Raw genomic sequence first — 20,034 nt, 5'->3', positions numbered from 1 at the left:
GTTTGGGACACATCAATGGGACGCTGCATACTCTATCGGAGAAGCTGCACTGGAAGAATTAGGGGGAGATAAGTGATCTGGGGTTGATGATTGATAGAAACCTGAAATTCAGGGGACATATTGTAAAGGTGATGAAGGTAACAGAGATTGCTGCAATAATGAGAAGGACGCTGACCAGCAGAGATAAAAGAGTTATCATTCCGTTGTATAAGACCCTGATCAGACCACACTTAGACTATTGTTCTCAGATTTGGTCCCCAGGATTTGAAGGGGATAAATTAACTGTGGAAAGGGTACAATGGCAGATAACAAAGATGGTTTCAGGACTGTACAATGTTAATTATGAGAATCGGCTGAGGGAATGTGGACTGCAGAGTTTGGTGGATAGAAGGAGAGGTGATATGATTGAGACTTATACTATTGAAAGGTGGTTACAAGGTTGACGCTGGGGAGTTCTTTCGCTTGGTTGAACAGCGGGAAGGAATGATGACATGGAAGTCATGGAAACTAACAGTTTCCTTCCGTAAGGAAGGAAACTGTGAGCAAGAGGGTGAGGAGTGGGTTCTTTGCATGGAGGGTGGCTGAACCATGGAATCAATTGCCTGATAGAGTGGTGAGAGTGAGAATGGTCAGTGAGTTTAAGGAGTAGTATGATAGACTTTGTGTTTCCTAGAAGGGACCTCCTGCGATGAGTCTTGATAGACTTTGTGTTTCCTAGGAAGGACCTCCCGTGATGAGTCTTTTGACTCCATGGAGACCTGAATAATAATAATAATAATAAGTTATATTATTCACTTTTGACTACTTCAGCATAGTACATGAAAATACAGTTATGAAATACCCTAGCTACACTTACTTACAGTTATCAGGATTCTGCTATAATGCTTTGCAATCACACAAGTCATTCTATTGATATTTTTATTATGTTATATTATGATCACAGCAGAATCAGTTACATGCTTATTCCTTTTTTCAGGTGAGAAAATAAGATAATGGCACCCTAGGTTTCATCTTCTCTTCAATACATTGCTGTGATATTTCTTTGTTTTTTCTGACTGATGGATAATAAACCTCTTGTTACTTGTAAGTAGTTGCAATTAGAGTTTCTAGTTGTTGTTTTTTTAATTTCTTTCCTGTATTTACAGTGGAGATTGTAATTTTCACGAATTCCTGTTTTGAATTCATATGTATTGGTTAGTATACAGCTTATTTCAAAGCAGAATGTGATACTTAGACCTGTTGAAGAAGAAATTGAATTGGAGGATTTCCCCAACCCCCTTGATGAATCTAGTGACTCCATGAAAGCTTTGAAATAATTATTATTGACTAATCATTTTTTTTTAATTTAAATTGCTGAATTAATTTTTACTAAAGCTTCATCTTTAGCAAAATTTGTTATTGATTTCCAGACTCAAGTGCTTAATTTAGTACAAAGAAATCTTATCTTAAAATGTCATAGCAGAAATTAGAAATTACTCTAAGTACAGCAAAATAATATAATCATTCAAATATTATCTACAACAATTATATACAAATTCATTCTGAAAACGTAAGTATGCATCTATATACAAATGTGCAAGTGTGTATTAGTAAAAATAGTTTCGCTCTCACACACTTTCGTTTACTTTAAGCTATGTTTTTTTTTTAAATATGTATGTGTGTGTGTGTGTATTAAGCTTGACAAAGTACGATAATGAAATAATCTCAGAGAAAAACAAATAAAGAAAAACAGCGAGAAAACAAATACCAAGAATGGTATCTTATTGATCTGTCATGATCTGCATTTCAGATAAATTTATGTGTAATTACAAGTCAGCTTTCTCTGGATAAACAAACAAATTGCTGTTATCTGAAATTATGATCTTATATCATATACTGAATTATGAAGTTAAACTTTTGTTCTCAGCCATTCAATTTCTTCTCCAATAAGAGAGATAATGGAACTTAAGAAACAAGAAAATCACCAGCATTCCTGCATCCTTGTACCTAGTATAAAGAAAGTTGTTATATAGCATAACACAAGCAAGCACAAATTAAAATAGTTTCTTCTTCTACTCCAGGTGCTAAAGATGAGAAAAAAAGTAGTTCTTCTCTTCTTAATTAAGCTGAAATTTCTGTGAGAGGTATCTTTTAAAAATGGCAATATATCATTTCATTTCATTTGGCCAGCATGAAGACCACATTTAGACTGTTGGTTGGCCTTTAAAAATTGCTATTATCTGAAAAAAAAGTTCAACTAGATTGGCATACTTTGTAGTACACCTCTTTGGGACAATTACAAGAAATTAATTAGATTGTTAAAAAAAAAAAAAATTGCTACATAAAAGCTGGCAGTTGAGTACATGATGAATTGGATTCTTCTTAAATGTGTGTACTTGAGACTTTTGATGATAAATAAGAACCAAACTTGATGCGATATAATACCTTGGTTTTTGTTACATTGGAGGGATAGTATGTAACATTTCTGAAGCCTCTTTGAATTTTATAGTAGTATATTTTGTTTGTTGTTTTGTTTGCCAAAGTGCATGTTTTGTTTGTTGATGTTTATTGACAAAGTGCATGATTTTTTTTTTTTTTTTCGATTTATGTAAGGCTGGTCCAGATTTCTGTTTTCTTCTCTTTATCAACATCTTTGATGTGTTATGACATATGGATCTCTCTCAATTAGCTTACCTGTTTGTTCCATATGGTATATGCTGCACAAACAGTGGATTCTTTGGACACTTTCAAGAGGAAGATGTAAAAAAATCTTCATCTCTCATAGAGAGGTAAAATCAACAAATAAAATTACATCTTGTTGCTTTCGTTATCTCTGATATTTTTTCTGTTGTATGCTGGATATAAGAAAAGGTTACTGTTGTGCCACTTTTCCTAGTTATTGGAGGGGGTCCTTAGAATCATTAGGAAGTGTGGTAGGATGTTTTCTATCAGTATTTGTTTAACCAGGAGAACTGAGACTGTAGAGGTGCAATAACTTTTCCTTGTATCCAATATGTAAATATTGGATATAAGGAAAAGACCAATTATATTTGATAGCAAATTATATTTTTGTTTAATCCTGTACCCAAGTGTAAGCAAACAAAGTGTTTATGCATGAAGTATTAATTATATTCTATATGATTAATACTTCATAAACATCAGAATACATCAGAAACTTAAGTTTATAATTTTAATAGTGTCAGTTTATAAACTTAAGTTTCTGCATTCGAAATGTTATGTACATTTGACTCACAATAGCAAACTGGTAGGGACCACAGGAATAGCTCATTGTATTTTGCTATAATGAATTTCTTTTAGTAGCATTGTATTTATAGGACTGTGATCAGTAGTTTATTATAGTTAGTTAGAGTTGATTGATTGTAAAAGAAATTCCAGAATTCTGATACTGTCTTAGTTACTGACCTCTAGTTTCTCTCCATATATTTCTCTCCATCATAGTGCTGCTATGATAAAAAGTACTCTTAACATCTAGGGATAAGGAAGTGGTAGTCCACTGTATAAAACACTCATCAGACCACACTAGGACTATTGTACTCATATCTGGTCACCTGGTTTTCAGTGTGATGTGGAGACATTGGAGAGGGTCCAGAGGCAAGTGACTATGACTATATCAGGACTTTGGACTGCCAGCTATGGAGAGAGAGAGGTTGAAAAAAATGTGGATTACAGAGTTTGATGGATAGGAAGGAAAGAGGTGATATGATAGAGACATATAAGTTAGTGAGAGGATTTTATTGGATTAATCCAAATTAGATTATAAAAAGAGTAGAAGGCAAGAGGGGAAAAAACAGGTCATCCCTGAAAATCATGTAATAGTGTGGTGAAGAGGATTGTGAGGAGTAGATTTTTTACATGGAGAATTGTCAGCGAATGGAACACATCACCAGAATGTGTTGTTAATGCAAGGAGAGTTAAGGATTTTAAGATTTAGTATGATAAATATGTTGTTAGTTGAATGCACCTCCCATGATGAGTCAGCCAACTCCATTGAGGGTGCAATAATAATAGTAATAATTTTTTTATGAGCTTTACATCTATAAGAAAGATGAAACCAGTAGTCATGTTCCTTCTGCAATTTCAGCAAAAACTCATTTTTCATTAACTTTTATGCCTACTTTGCTGATCTGCCTAATTCTAGGAATGCGGTCTGACTTATTGTTTTCATATGGTCATGAACCAACTCGGTGTTGCTGTTTATCTACTTCTCATGTTCTTCTCACTAGAATATGCACTTTCCTGATTACCTCCCACATCAAAATTCCTGTGCACTCTCACATACTGGAGCCAACATGGACATTTCATTTCCTATCATAAACACCATCACCAAGTCAAATACTTGACACAAATTTGCCAGATTTCATTAATATAAAGGAAACTCAGTTTCCTGTCTATTTTTAAATTTCATGGAACATTTTGGATAAGCAATTTTATGTCTTCCTTCAAATTATTATATATGTGCTTCTAAGCCATAATATGATTTATTAAAATGCCGAATTAGTTTCTCCTCATTTAAGATTTATATGTGAGCTGAGATGTTTTAGTATCAGTTTACCACATTATTTTTGTTTTAAATTTCATTTACTTTTTTTATAACATCTATTTTATGTGTCATATTTGTTATTAAATTGATATATGCTTATATTAATTTTCAGATGCTGGCGATGAAAACTTATTTTCATCTCTTCAGTCTGGAATTTTGGATGGACTTCCTCAGGAAGCTGTTGAATGGACAAGGTATGTTCTTGTTCAGCTGAATTTTTATAAAGGTAGAAGAGATTTTATTATTTGTTTGTAGATTCAATGAACTGTGAAGGTGTTCACAACGAAACTTTATTATTTATCTTTAAATTAACATGAAAACACATAAGTCATTACTATTAATTTAAAGCCCACATATTAAAGCCCAAAAGCCAGCCTGGTTGGCCGAGTGGATAGCGTATCCGCTCTCCAGCCCAAAGGCTGCAGGTTCGAATCCTGCCTTGACATAGATGTTTGTGATTGTATGTGGAAATACTAGTGGTGGTCGGCGGTAGATGGCATTGGTGTACTTGCAGTCAGTTGGTGATTGAATGGTGGGGACGAAGTTGTGCTGTAGGTGCCCTCCCTCAATGAGTCCTTGGACTCCCTGGAGGTGTCAAATAATGATAATAATATTTCAGCTTGAATATTACAGATCATCATAGGTGGCGACAATAATTAATTACAAAGTACAACACAAACAGTAGATTAATTTGAAAAAGTAAGAGCCGTGTGATGTTATACATAAAACAATGCAATGGTATAACTGAAGAAATATTGCAATATTGATTTAAATTCAGATAGTGAAGTAAGGCATCAGTTCTTTTCAAACAAGCATTCAGATTTATACCAACATCAGTGAAGTAAGCATGTTTCAGACCATTTGGGACTGGAATTCGAGATACTGTTTCCTTGTTATTTGAGCCAGGATTATAGGCACTCTTAAACATCAAATGATATATGAAACTCAATTGCTTCTTGGAAAGGACCACACAACATATTTTTAATTCCTATAATTGTAGCTCAAATTACAAGGAAACAGTATCCCATACGTTTCTGGTATCAGAACCCATTTCCAGAATTATTAAGAAATACAATTTAGTAGATGCTTTTCTTCCTATCAACAAATTATGATCATAGTTTCCATGTTCAAAAGATAAAACCATCTCTTCTAGCTCTTCCTGGTGTCAGCCACATTCCTTGTGACTGGCATCATTTTTACTTTGGACAAACTGGATGCTCTGTAGAAAAGAGAATACAAGAACGCCAATTGTATATTACCAACAGTAAATCTGAAAAATGTGGCTTGGCACAGCATGGAATAGATACAGACCACAACATCCTATGGTCTGAAACATGCTTACTTCATCGATATTGGTATAAATTTGAACACTTGTTTAAAAGAAGCACTGAGGCCTTACCTCATCATCCAAATTTATATCGGAATGACTGCCTCTCTCTATCTATGATGCGAAAGTCTTATTTTAATCTAGCATCTATAATTTTTTTTAAATAGATAATGAATTATCCATATTGCAATATTTCCTCAGTTATGTCATTGCATTGTTTAATGTATAACATCGGGCAGCTTTTACTTTTTCAAATCAATCCATTGTTTTGAAACAATGGATTAATTCAAACAGTTAACTACAATTCAACATTGTAATTAACTGTTGTCACCACTGATAGATAGCCTGTAATATTCAGGCTGAAATACATTGCCTTAAATAAATAAATATTATTACTGATCCCTTGTCTTTTGATGTTAATTTAAAGAAACCTCTCATGGCACAGCTCTTAAATGACACTTTATTATCTATTTATTTTTATTTTATTTATGAATATGTACTGCTGCTGAATATAATATTTATTTTCATCATTTAATCACCTAAATATTTATAACATTGGTTGATATCAAAACAAAGAACACAGAAAAATGGAGGCAAAATGATACTTATGGTATTGCCTTGATTATAGTTATAATTCATTCATATGTTCCAATCATCATTAATCAGTTTCTTTGATTTGCTAATTAGAATCTATTATTATTATTATAATTATTAGAGCCACTCCATGGAGTCCGGAGGCTCCTCGCGGGAGATCCAAATCAACCATCATAAACACAAATCCTATCATACCTCTCCTTGAATCCATTCAACATCAGGGAACTCGCAACCAATTCTGGTAATCCATTCCACTCACTCACCACTCTCCATGCAAAAAATCTGGTCTACACACCCCTACTAACCACACTCTTACACTACTTTCACAGATGTCCCCTAGTTCTCTGACTATTTGTCATATATTGAAAAATTTCATTTGCATCAATTCTATAAAACCATTTTAATATCATAAAAGTTTCTATCATGTCCCCTCTTTTCCACCTATCAACTAAACTTTGTAATCCACAAATCCTCAACATATCCTCATAGGGAGTATTCCACATACCTGTTACCATCTTGGTCACTCGACTCTGAATCTTTTCGACCAACTCCTAGTCCCCAAGAATCCCAAATGACGAAATCTGTGTGCAGTAGTCAAGATGTAGCCAAATCATAGCCTTATAAAGAGGGGTAATAACTTTCTTATCTTTATTAAAAGAACACATAAGACCACAGTAATAACTTTAAATTAATAAAGGTACAGATATTTCATACTAAAATAGTACATCTTCAGTGTCACACAAAAAGTTAACGAACATTCGATGGATCACCTATTAAAATACAATTGTTGCCACATGTTAGGAAATGATAGAAAATAATAATTAATCTTTAATATAATTGGTTTTTTTATTGATTTCATAAAATAAAAGTCTCTCAGATCTTCAAGAGAGAGAGAGAGACAATCATTTCGATTTAAATTCGGTCAGTGTAAAATAGCTTCACAACTTTCTTTAAAAAGGCGTTCATATTTGAACCTGCATCTATGGAGGAGAGTAGCTTTATCCCACTGGATATTATGAGTAGTGTTAATACAGTGTTGTGCTAGACCAGACTTCTGAGGTTTGTTGTATTCAATATAATATTGATGTTCCTTAATTCTTTTTTCCACAGAATGGCCAGTTTGTCCAAAATAAGAAACATCGCATTCACATGGTATTTGGTAAACGCCAGCCAAAGATAGAGATGATAGTTTATCCTTTGTGCAAGCAGTAAAGAGGAAATTTTGTTGATAGGAACATACGTGGGAATCATTTGGTACTTTTTCAAAATTCTACCTATAGGTTCTGAGATTCCTGGAATGTAAGGGATTGGAACTCTGCGGACTGTTGAAGAAACCTTAGGTATTGGAATATAAGATTCAGTTATCTGTTGGATTTGATTGGGTTTGTAATTATTCGATTCCATTAACTTTTTAATGATGGAAAGTTCTTGTTGTAAGATTACTGGAGAAGAGCAAACTTTATGTGCTCTATTAATTAGAGCTTTGAGAATGCCAAATTTTTGAGATGTGTGGTGAACAGACTTTTTATGAATGCATCTGCCAGTAAATGTGGGCTCTTGAAAGACGCTTGTAGATTAGATACCAGAAGGAATTTGAGTAAGGAATTTGACCAAGAATGTTAAAGTACCAAAATTTTGTTTGAAAGTTTATTTTTCACTTGGCTAGACTATAAAAATTTAGTTTAATCCTTTATCCAAGTGTGAGCAAACAAAGTTTTTGCCTGAAAATATCTTCAGGACTGAGTTAAGGTAGTACAACACCGGGCAACTTGTAGCAAAGGTGGATCAAGCTCTCAACTCCTTGTCTCAATATCTCCCATAATGCACAGCACATCTCCTTGCAGACATGTATACTGCTATGCATTAAGGGAAGGACCACTACCCATAACGGTTTCGACCTTTATTGAGGTCTCATCAATGGGAGCCAGGCCCAGAGTGGAGATACTAAGGCAGAAGCAATAGGAGAGCTCATCCTTACCTATAGGAGTTGCCAAAAAGTGTGCCACCTCTGTGTCCACCTTTGCTGTGATGTTTCCCGGTGTTGTACTACCTTACCTCAGTCCTGAAGATATTTTCTGGCACAAACTTTGTTTGCTCACACTTGGATAAAGGATTAAACTAAATTTATTATAGTCTAACCAAGTGAAAAATAAACTTTCAAACATCTTTCTCTAAATCCAGAGTAATTTAATAATAAGGTGGCACATCTTTTGGCAACTCCTATAGGTAAGGATGACCTCTCCTATTGCTTCTGCCTTAGTATCTCCACTCTGGGTCTGGCTCCCACTGACGAGACCTCAATAAAGGTCGAAACTGGCATGGGTAGTGGTCCTTCCCTTAATGCATAGCAGTATACATGTCCGCAAGGAGATGTGCTGTGCATTATGGGAGATACTGAGACAAGGAGTTGAGAGCTTGATCCACCTTTGCTGCGAGTTGCCCGGTGTTGTACTGCCTTACCTCAGTCCTGAAGATATTTTCAGGTTCAAACTTTGTTTGCTCACACTTGGATAAAGGATTAAACTAAATTTATTACCAGAATTTTATTTTTCCATGGTGAATTGAATATGTGGGTGAAGGCTACTTATCTATTGTAGAAATATGGAAAGCTCATCTTCAGTATGTGACCAAATAGCAAAAACATCATCGACATAACGATACCAAAGAGATGGTTGAGGATGAATGGATGAAAACATAGTGTCTTCAAATTGTTTCAAAAGTAGTTTGCCAAAGGTAGAGACAGAGGGCTACTCATGGCAGTACCTTCAACTTGTTTGTAGATCTTGTTTTTCCAGCTGAAATAACCCGAATGGATAACAAATTCGAAAATCTTAGCAATATCTGGAGGGTAATCTTCATATAATAATTTGACTGCATCAGCTAATGGAATATTGGTGAACAGAGAAACAATGTTGAAAATGACTAACAACTCAGACGCTTTGATTTTTATATCCTTGATTTTTTCAAGAAAATCTGTTGAATTTTTTATGTAGGATCTGGAATGTCCAATGAGAGCACTTAAGGAACGTGACAAGACTTTTGCAATTCGATAGGTAGGAGAATCAATGCAATTCACAATAGATCGCACTGGATAGCCTTCTTTATGGGTTTTCGGGATTCCATATAGACAGCGAGTTCTTCCAAAGTAGGTGTGCAACTTATCCATGTAATTTGGGAATACTGAATTGAATAATTACAACCCCAATCAAATCCAATAGATAATTGAATCTTATGTTCCAATATCTAAGGTTTCTTCAACAGTCTGCAGAGTTCCAATCCCTTACATTCCAGGAATCTCAGAACCTATAGGTAGAATTTTGAAAAAGTACCAATTGATTCCCACGTATGTTCCTATCAACAAAATTTCCTCTTTACTGCTTGCACAAAGGATAAACTGTCATCTCTATCTTTGGCTGGTGTTTACCAAATACCATGTGAATGCGATGTTTCTTATTTTGGACAAACTGGCCGTTCTGTGGAAAAAAAGAATTAAGGAACATCAATATTATATTGAATACAAACCTCAGAAGTCTGGTCTAGCACAACACTGTATTAACACTACTCATAATATCCAGTGGGATAAAGCTACTCTCCTCCATAGATGCAGGTTCAAATATGAACGCCTTTTTAAAGAAAGTTGTGAAGCTATTTTACACTGACCGAGTTTAAATTGAAATGATTGTCTCTCTCTCTCTTGAAGATCTGAGAGACTTATTTTATGTAATCAATAAAAAAACCAATTCTCTTAAAGATTAATTAACGACAATAATACAACAGTTGTATTTTAATAGGTGATCCACCGAATGTTCGTTACTTGTAATCCATTCCTATAACTGTTTGTGTGACACTGAAGATGTACTAATAGTTTTAGTATGAAATATCTGTACCTTTATTAATTAAAACTTATTACTGTGGTCTTACGTGTTCTTTTAATAATTATAGTATGCCACAGGTACCTCTAAAAATAAGAAACTTCCTTATCTGGACTTGTTAGTGTGTTTTTCAACAACCCAGCAATTTGTTGCTATTTTACCAACTTTTGCAATATACCCTCTGAACTTCAACTCTTTTCCCACCATTATCCCCAAGTCCCTAGCCTCATCAATTTTCTGCAAATCAATACCATGAATATGATACACCATATGCAACCTTTTCAACCCAAAGTACATAACCTTACATTTTGCAACATTAAATGGACAATCATTAGCCCTTGCTCAATGCCAATTTATTTAAATCATCCTACAGGATATCTACATCGTCTTTATCAACTATTGCTCTTCCCAGTTTTGTATTATCATCAGCAAACAACTGAATATACCCCTCTTAAATCTTTCCCTGTGTCACTGATATACAAATTAAAGAGTAGTGGCTCTAGTGCTGACCCTTAGGTACTCCACTAGTCACCATCATTCCCCTAGAATCCACTCCACCATATATTACTCTCTGGTGTCTGTCCATCAGCCATTCCCCTATCCATACAACTAGCCTCATATCCATTCTCATCCTCTCCAGTTTTTCCATGTGGTATTCTGTCAAATGCCTTAGCAGAGTCAAGCATCATCATGGTGGAGCCATTACCTTTATCCAATTCTGCTGTCACTTTATTAGAAAATGTGAATAAGTTGCTAAGGCAGGACATACCCTTTACAAAGCCATGCTGCCCACCATAGAGTACCGCATCCCTATCCACACACTATTGTATTTTAGCTTTCACCAACTTTTCCAATACTTTTAACAACCACTCCTGATATGTTAATTGGCCTGTGGTGTACTTCTGTCTTGGAACCACCTATATGCATTGGTACTATCTTACCCTCTTTCAATTCCCTTGGAACCCTGTCAAGGATGAGACTTAGATTGAACAACAGTCAGAAGCAATGCCAATTCTCTTGCATGTTCACATAGTACACGGTATGATATGCCATCCAGTCCCACTGCTGTGTTCACATTCATATTTTGTTATGTGCTGAACACCTCATGTTCATCTACCTCAATGTTGATATGCATTCTGTGACATCTGTAACATCAGCAACTGTAAAATCACCACTTGAATGATACACATTTGCAAAATGATCACTCAGCAACTCAACTATTTCTTTTGGTCCAGTCATCTTCCTACCATGAGCATTGTTTAAAGCCATTCTACCATAGTCATTTGCCCTCTTACTTGCTACATAATAAAAAAAAACTCTTTTGGGTTTAGTTTGGCCTGTTTGGCTAAACAGGTCTCTCTCATAGTCTGATTTGGCCTTCCTTACCACACTAGTTACCCTTCTTGCTTGCACTTTGTACTGCTCATGAATATGCTGATCACTTTTTCTTTATATTTCCTCCACAATATATATATATATATTTTTTTTTTGGAGCTCTTGCTGTATATCCTTACTCATTTATCCACTTAATTCCAGCTTGATTTCTTCTCCTGATCTTGGGTAATCAGTATGATACTTCTACGCTCAAGAATTCTCTGACCACTTGCCATGCACTACTGACATTCTTTCCTTGTAGCTTCTCAAGCCATGGACTGTTTCAAGATGACTCCTGAGTCTCTCATAATCACCAACCTTATAATTGAATATAAACTCCTTTTTGACAGAAAACTCCATGTGTTTAGCAACTTCCTAGAACAAGACTACATGGTCATTCTCCGCAATTGGAGGCAGAGTGTTAGTTACTCAAAGTCATTTATTTATAATGGTTATGTGCACTGAATCATTTGTTAAGTTGAGGCAGCAGCAAATCAAGTTTTCTAGAATGTGTGGAAAGGTTTGTGTTCATCGTACATGTTACTTTGTTTTTAATGGTATTGATGAGAATACAGATTTATAAGAAAATAATTACTCTTTATTAACTTATGGCTGATATTTTGCTAGTATTATATCCAGCATCTTCAGAGCACAAAAAACAGTTTGTCACAGTACACAAAACAACAACCATCTGGATAACAATGGGAAAAGTTTAAATACTTACCTAATTGTCGTGTCTTGCTTACTGGTTTAAACTAGTCCCATTGTTATCCAGATTGTTGTTGTTTTACATACTGTGACAAACTGTACACAAATCAAAGTAATAAGTTATCTAGAATACTATATTGCAATCAAAAGAGATAAGTCCATGAGAAATGAAATGTAAAAGTATTATGTGCTGGCTTACATTGTTTTCATGTGGGCACTTTCTACTTTACTGACCTTATTGAGGTTATAAAGCTGCTGTTATAGAAATCAGAATGAACAGTAAATATGATTATTGAGAGCCCAGATGATGCTAAAAATAATAAATATATCAAGCTTTTTTACATTTTGGTTAGTAATTGGTTATTGATCATTTGATTATTGTATCATCCTCTCCATCCTTTCTTTTGTCATTTTGGAGCTTCTATTATTCATCATCTATTGCTTGTTACTATAATCATCACTTTATAGCAAGAAAACCAACCTAGAAAGATATAATTTATTTTATTTTATTATTATTTAAATTGGGTTCAGTATTATATCATACTAGAGCCACACAGAATTCACTTTTTTCTTAATGATGGTGAAAAGGAATGAGATAAACCATGGCAGACAGATAGACTGTTTATTACATTCAAAAAGACAGCTATTAAATTGTGGTGCTACTGTTGCCTCACAGCTAATTCCAGTTGCAAGATGACAGCTATTGTGTGAGTGTGGTCCAAAACAGGTGTTTGTGAAGTTATTCATTATTTGAAAGCAAAAGGGGCTTCACCAAGTGACATTTACTGTGAACTGGTTTGCTGTGTATGGCAAAAAGGTGATGTCAAAGAAGCAGATGGGTTTATGGTGCATTGAATTTAAAGCGGGCTGTGGTTGACATTGAAGATTGATATCGGGCGAACAGACCTTCAGCTAGCAAGATAGAAGACAACACTTTATGTTGGCATCAAGGCATCATTATTGAAGACCGACGAGTGAAACCGCGTGTAATTGCACAAGTGGTGAGCTTGAGTAAGTCCATTTTTTATGAAATTATTCATAATGTCCTTGGCTTTCGAAAGCTGTGCTCCCTCTGGCTGCACTGACAGTTGTCAGAGGAGCACAAGGAAACATTCATGGAAATGTGTCTGGAGAATCTGTTGCAATACGGTGAAAAAGGCAGGGAATTTTTCACTTGCCTAGTCACAGGAGGCTAAACATGAGTTCATCACTTTACCCCAGAGAGGATACTAGACCTGAAAACATCTCCACAATCTCCTGTGCACAAAAAATTCAAAACTGCTCCCCCCCCCATCTGAAAAGCCATGGTCACAGTGTTCTGGGATCACCAAGGTGTTTTGTTGGTGGACTTCTCGCCTAAGGAAGGAATAATCAATGCAGAGCTTTACTGTGCAATGTTGGACAAACCAAAAGCCAACGTTCAACATAAACAACCAGAACTCCTGACAAGCAGTGTGATTTTGGTGCACGACAACGCTACTCTACACACACTGCATACACCACTTGTGAGTAGTTGCACAGAAATCATGGGGAAACTCTGCTATATCCCCCCCCCCCAACCCGCTTACAGCCCAGACTTAACACCGTCAGACTTCCATTTGTTCAGTCCCTCAAGAAACACTTTCTAGATAGCATTTCACTACATATGAGGAAGTTCATCAAGCAGTCTGATGTTGCTTACTGGGTATGGGCATGAACTTCTTCAGTACTGGTATTGATAAACTGATGTATTGTTGGGAAAGTGCATCAATAAATTTGGTAACTTTGTGGAGAAGTGGTGCATGTTCACATTTCCTGGTGTATAATTTCAACTTCCCATTATTAAACATCCTCAAGAAAAAAAATGTGTTACCTTACTTTTTGGAAACCCATTTTAGAAACATTTAAGTTATGTAAAGCATTTTATAGGATTGATGCAGGGGAAATGTTTCAGCACTTGGCTAGGGAGGGGAGCAGAACAGGAGGTCATCCCTGGAAGTTGGATAGTAGTGTGGTGAGCAAGGGTATGAGGACTAGATTTTTTGCTTAGAGAGTGGTAAATGAATGCAGTGGATTACCTGAGTCAGTTGGAAGTGCTTTGTCTGTTAATAGTTGCAAGGAGAAGTACGATTGGGTCTCCTACAGTGAATCTTAGGACTCATTGGAGGTGCTCATCCAGTAATAATAATAATAATTATATAGAAGGAAGAAAGAGAACATTCTAACAAATAAGCCAGTTTCATCTAAGTCAAAATTTAAAGCTTAAAAAACAAACAGAAAACTGTATGCACTTTCATTCTTTAGTGATTGTAATTTTTGGATAGTTACAATTTTGAACTTTATACCTGTATAATATCTGGTTTATTTATTTAGATCATATGGAAGAGGAATAAAGACAGTTTATGTAACTGCCAACTTTATACCATTTTCTGAAGATGTGTTGCCTAAAATAGGAGACAGAAGCCTACTGGAACATCCTTTCTTTCACACTTATTGGACGGAATGTAGTGTATGTAGATTGAATTATTTTCAAAAAACATTTTATTTGTTTTTGATATCACTCAATCCATATCACATGCTCACTTAGATGGGGGAATGGAGAATGTGTTTAAATGTGGTTTAAGAATACCACTGAACATTTTTTAAATAATTTTTTTTTTCTCGTATAAGCAAAGTGTAAATTTAATAGGCATGCCATAGATCTTACTTTATATTCATCTCTGATTCCTTCTCCAATACTCTTTCTTCCATTTGTAAGTTTATCCACTAGTCTTCAGAACATTTTGCTGTTTTTCTGATATTAATCTTCTACATGCTTGCTAAAGTGATTCCTTGACTTTTATTTAGCTACTTTTACACATTGCTTCACTTTCTTACATTTGTATGAGTATTCTCTCAGATTTGATTGATTGATCTCATCCATTCCTTTAGGACAGGTAGGGTTCACGACGAAATTAATGCGGCCAGTTCATCACTCCTTGCTGCATCCCCTAAGAGTAATGTTCATGACTGTAATCCGTGTGTGTTCACGGGGCCGGTTTGCCTGCTTACAGGATGAAAAACCCCACATAAACTGGCAGAAAAAACCCCGTTGTCCACGCCCAAGACCGGCTAACTTGGCTCTGTCTGAGGAAGATCCTTAAGCTCCTCATGTCGTTGACGGGAATCGAATCGAACCTAAGACACTCCCTCCCCAGGCATATGGTTACGAAGTGCAAAGCCACTAGGCTAACCGTGCTGTATTCTCTCAGAGCACATACTTATTTACTTCTTACAGTTTTTCAGTATGCTTTTTTCTTTTCCATGACCGCCACTTTAACTTTCAGTCCACCTTGGATTTCTGACTTTTCTATTCTTGCAATCAACTTTTCCATATGCCTTCCTGGCTGAATCATTCATTGTTTTCTTCATGTTTTGCTACTGAGTCTCCAAGGTTTGGTTGTTATTTTCAAACAATTTCATTTTATGTTTGAATAATATTTGTATATTGTAGCTATAGTTCACCTCTGAAAGGATACTCAACTGTTATTCTTTTTAAAATTATGTATATTTTTTCATTTTCAAAATGAAATTCAGTTTTGTCCTGCTCAAAACTAAATGAACACTTTCTATTTGAAATCCCTTATATTATCTTAGGTCCTGAAGCAGTATGAAAATATTGCTATCAACAGCGACATTGTCAACAAGACTTTTCTTATTCTGTGTTTTCTCTCCATGCAAAGTTTTGCACATTGCTTCACTTTCATCTTTTTTATTATTTTTATTATTTTTTATTTTTTTATGTTGTATCATAGTAATGACTATTCCATATCCTGAATAGAAATACTGTAGATGCTTATCATTACAGTAGCCTTGGTCTTTTTTCCAAATATATCTATATTTCTGTATTTTCCAAATATATATCTATATTTCAGGAAATGGATACATATATCTATATGTATCCATTTCCTGATCTGCTGTTTTGACCTTCAGCAAAGACCAACTTTTCTTTTCTCTTATGTCACCTATCTTCTCTAATGACTCAAAAAATCTTATACTTCTTTCTTAGTAGAATCTTTTATGGATCCATATGCACAAATATCTCATTGTCCATTTCCTCATTTTTGATGTTTGCCCCTGTCACTCTTACTTGAAATTGCTTGCCGTTCAAGCAAGATTACCTGCATTCAATATTCAATTTGTGTTGAATGCTGTAGGAGATTTTGGATAATTGCAACTTTGACTTCTGAATTTTGAACTTTATACCTGTATAATATCTGGTTTATTTATATAGATTATATAGAATAGGAATAAAGACAGTTTATGTAACTTCCAACTTTATTCCATTTTCTAAAGATGTGCCTAAAATAGGAGACAGAAGCCTACTAGAGCATCCTTTCTTTCACACTTATTGGACAGAATGTAGATTGAATTATTTTCAAAAATAATTCAGTTTTATCCTGCACAAAACTAAATGAACACTTCCTATTTGAAATCCCCTATATTATCTTGTCCTGAAGCAATATGAAAATATTAGCAGTGACATTGTTAACAAGACTTTTCTTATTCTGTGTTTCCTTCCTTTCCTGATCATTATTGCCTGAATATAACATCTTGTAGTTGTTATTCAGAAGAATTTCACCAATTATTTCACCACAGCTTTCTGTAATTTTTCTCTAAGAATAAGCTATACTCACCCTGGTTTGATGAGTATAGTTTGATGCTAATTCTCTGGGAAAATGTCAGTTTAATATTGCTTTGTGCAGAGTTATGCATTTTGGATTGGGGATAATGCTACATGCTAAGTATATAATTAATGGAATTTGATGTAAGTGAAGTTTGAGACCTATGACTTGGACAGTAACTTAGATACCATGATGCTGGGTGGTCACATTGAATAACTGCAGTGTTAAAGAGAACACTGATTTGCAGAATTAAGCACGTTTTCTCACTTTACTTGGCTTTGATAAGACCATATATGCACTGTTGTATTCCATTATGATCACCTAGGTTCCATGAGATGGGAGAAATAGTTGAAAACATCCAGAACCAGATAACCAAGGTAATATCTGACATGTGGAATTTTGCGTATAAGCACCGACTTGAAGGCAGTGACTTTTGTTAAGTTCTAAATGAAACTGAAACTGTATTAATTTATATTTTCTTCAGAACTTAACAAGCATCTTACATTTTAGCATATACTAATATATCAGATGGATAAAATTGCTTGTAAATTACCAGCAACAATAATAATTTGAGAGTCTATTTATTTGTCCATAGTGTTGTAATGTATTTACTGTGAATAGTCCATTGTTTAAACTTTGCTAAAATTTTATAAATATTTGTATGTGGCTGGGAGAAGGCTAATCGGATTAAGTACTGATAGCCAGGAGCAAAACACGTACGCCAAGTACATGTGCACGGTGGAAGGAAAGCATGCGGTCCCCCCCCCCACACACACACACCACCGAAGAGCGTGCTAGGGGAGATTATGGTGCTGGGAGATGTAAGGTGACATGAGCAAAGAGGGAGAAATTTAATGACGTAGTAAGGAAGTGTTGGGCGCAGGATTTAAAAAAAAGCGTGGCCGCGCCAGCTCAGGGCTTTTTTTTTGTTGTCCCCGTTCCTTGGAGGGATTGTCGAAGCAGAGATTGTCGGAGAATGCCGAGGAGTCCTTGGAGATCACCAGTTAAGGATTTGCCCAGCGGAGCTTAGTTTCTGATTACCGCAGAGACAGCTAAGCCTTGCCGAGCCAGATGACCAGTGAACGGCGAGCACCTGTCTTTGTTGCCGGAGATATATCCAGTCCGGACCATTCAGTGGGGTAATGCAGACCAAGCCGAATGGAAGGTGGACCTGGAGGTGATGTTATATTGTGATATGGATGTTCTAATAGTTCCCCAGCAATTGGTAAAGTAGGAACTTTAATCTGTTTAGTGAATGTATAAAAGAAGAAAGACAGTAATTATTAATTGGACATTAAGTTTAGAAGGTTGTGAATTTTATGCAAGGACTTTAGAGATATAGTTTAAAAGGGTAGCGTAACTCTGAGACATGAAGGAAGAAATTAGGGTTAATTTTAATGTCAATGAATGAACTATTCATTCATTAGTATTGTGGAGAGTAAGCTCATGATTTACCTTGATAGAATGTTTTAACTGAACTGATACATATACTTGCTAAGAGAGATTAAGAAGGGTTAGATAAGTATGTTTTTCATTGAGATTGATATTGAAGCAAACATGTGCCAAAGTTTATTCATGATGTGTAATCTGAATAAACTAGAGTGTAAACTAGAGTGTAATTAAATGTTTTCTTTTGATTCAATAGTTGACTAAGTTTTAAAAGAGGTATACCGTGAGTAGACATATTGATACAAAGTTAATAATGGAAAAACTCATGTACAAAGATTATTTAATAGTAGAATTTTCGCCTGTGTGTCACAGGCATCTTCAGTACATATTAAGCTCAAATTAAACAATAACTGACAATTCCAAAAAGAATTGTCAGTTAAAAAGTTTTAAAACCGCTGAATATTTTTGTTGCCTTTCGACCGTTTAGAAAAATCTCCACCTTTCTTACTTCTCCTAAGGACAAGCTTCCACATCTTAATCTTCCAGGTGTCTACCTGATTCCGTGCTCTTGTGGATTATCTTAAACAGATCTGACGGCTTACGTCTATCCCCTTTATGGGAGATAGTACTTTACAAATCAGCTAATCTTTCCTAACTTTTTTTTTTTTTTTTTTTTTTAAGGAAATTTATTAACCTTTTTAGTTATCTTACACCAGCTACTTAGGTGGCACTTTTTGGAATTGTCAGTTATTGTTTAATTTGAGCTTAATATGTACTGAAGATGCCTGTGACACACAGGCGAAAATTATACTATTAAATAATCTTTGTACGTGAGTTTTTTCCGTTATTAATTTTGTATGAATAGTTGACTTGCCTGATTCCATTTTCTATTGCACCGCTCACAATTAATCGAACCATGGTGGGAGGTAATTTATAGGGGAGGCTACGACTGCAAACTAAGTTAGAGATAGATGAGGTTTGAACTACTTCATATAGTTTAAGAAATTAGGGATAATGTGCTATGCCAAGTTCTGGTTCTTTGATTTTTCATTGTTCAGAAATCTAGGATTCAGGGTGGTGCATATAATAGAAATTTTCCCTGAATCCGAAGAAACAACCAGCACCAGCACTGAGACAAAGGAATTGCCATTGTCCATTGGGAATCTCTTTGTCTTCTACCCACGTCCAATATCCTTAAAGTTGTTAACGGCCCAAAGTAAATGTTGAGACTGCATAAACTAAAGAGTTAATGAAGTAATTAATGTTCCAACAAAAAGTGTTGAATTAAGGAATTAATAACGATATAGACACAAAGTAAATATTATAAGACAAGTAAGAAGAAATATAAGGAAAGTGTGGACATAACAACTTCAAGCTTATCCTTCAAGCCATTGAAACTAACATAGTCTGTTAGTTTCAGACTGAAATATTTGGCGAACATTAAAGTATTCTTGTGTTAACATGTTTATAATTCTTAATTATAATTCTTATTGTTTGGATACAATGGAAATTTTGCAGCTGTGGGAGTTGGGAGACAACTCAGTCATTTTTAGAAGCTGAGTTGTCAGGAAGCAGATGAGGTCCAGG

General features: G+C 35.2%; 1 protein-coding gene across 2 annotated transcripts in view; it reads left to right on the top strand.

Annotated features, from left to right (window-relative positions):
• SIDL (SIDL trafficking protein particle complex subunit 10) overlaps positions 1–20,034 on the top strand; it is a 248,066-nt gene that overhangs the window by 20,881 nt on the left and 207,151 nt on the right. For both annotated transcript variants that reach the window (XM_090411063.1, XM_090411072.1), the window contains exons 2-4: positions 977–1,083; positions 4,653–4,734; positions 14,768–14,903. In XM_090411063.1, coding sequence (XP_090267189.1) covers positions 1,059–1,083; positions 4,653–4,734; positions 14,768–14,903 — 243 coding nt within the window. In that variant the 5' untranslated portion in view covers positions 977–1,058. The remainder of the gene's footprint in view (positions 1–976; positions 1,084–4,652; positions 4,735–14,767; positions 14,904–20,034) is intronic.

Source organism: Typopeltis vanoorti, chromosome 2 (genome assembly GCF_054136105.1).
Source record: "Typopeltis vanoorti isolate ZY-2024b chromosome 2, IOZ_Tvanoo_1.0, whole genome shotgun sequence".
Classification (NCBI taxonomy): Eukaryota; Metazoa; Arthropoda; class Arachnida; order Uropygi; family Thelyphonidae; genus Typopeltis; species Typopeltis vanoorti.
Note: the sequence above shows the minus strand (reverse complement) of the source record. Positions and strands in the feature narration are given on the sequence as shown.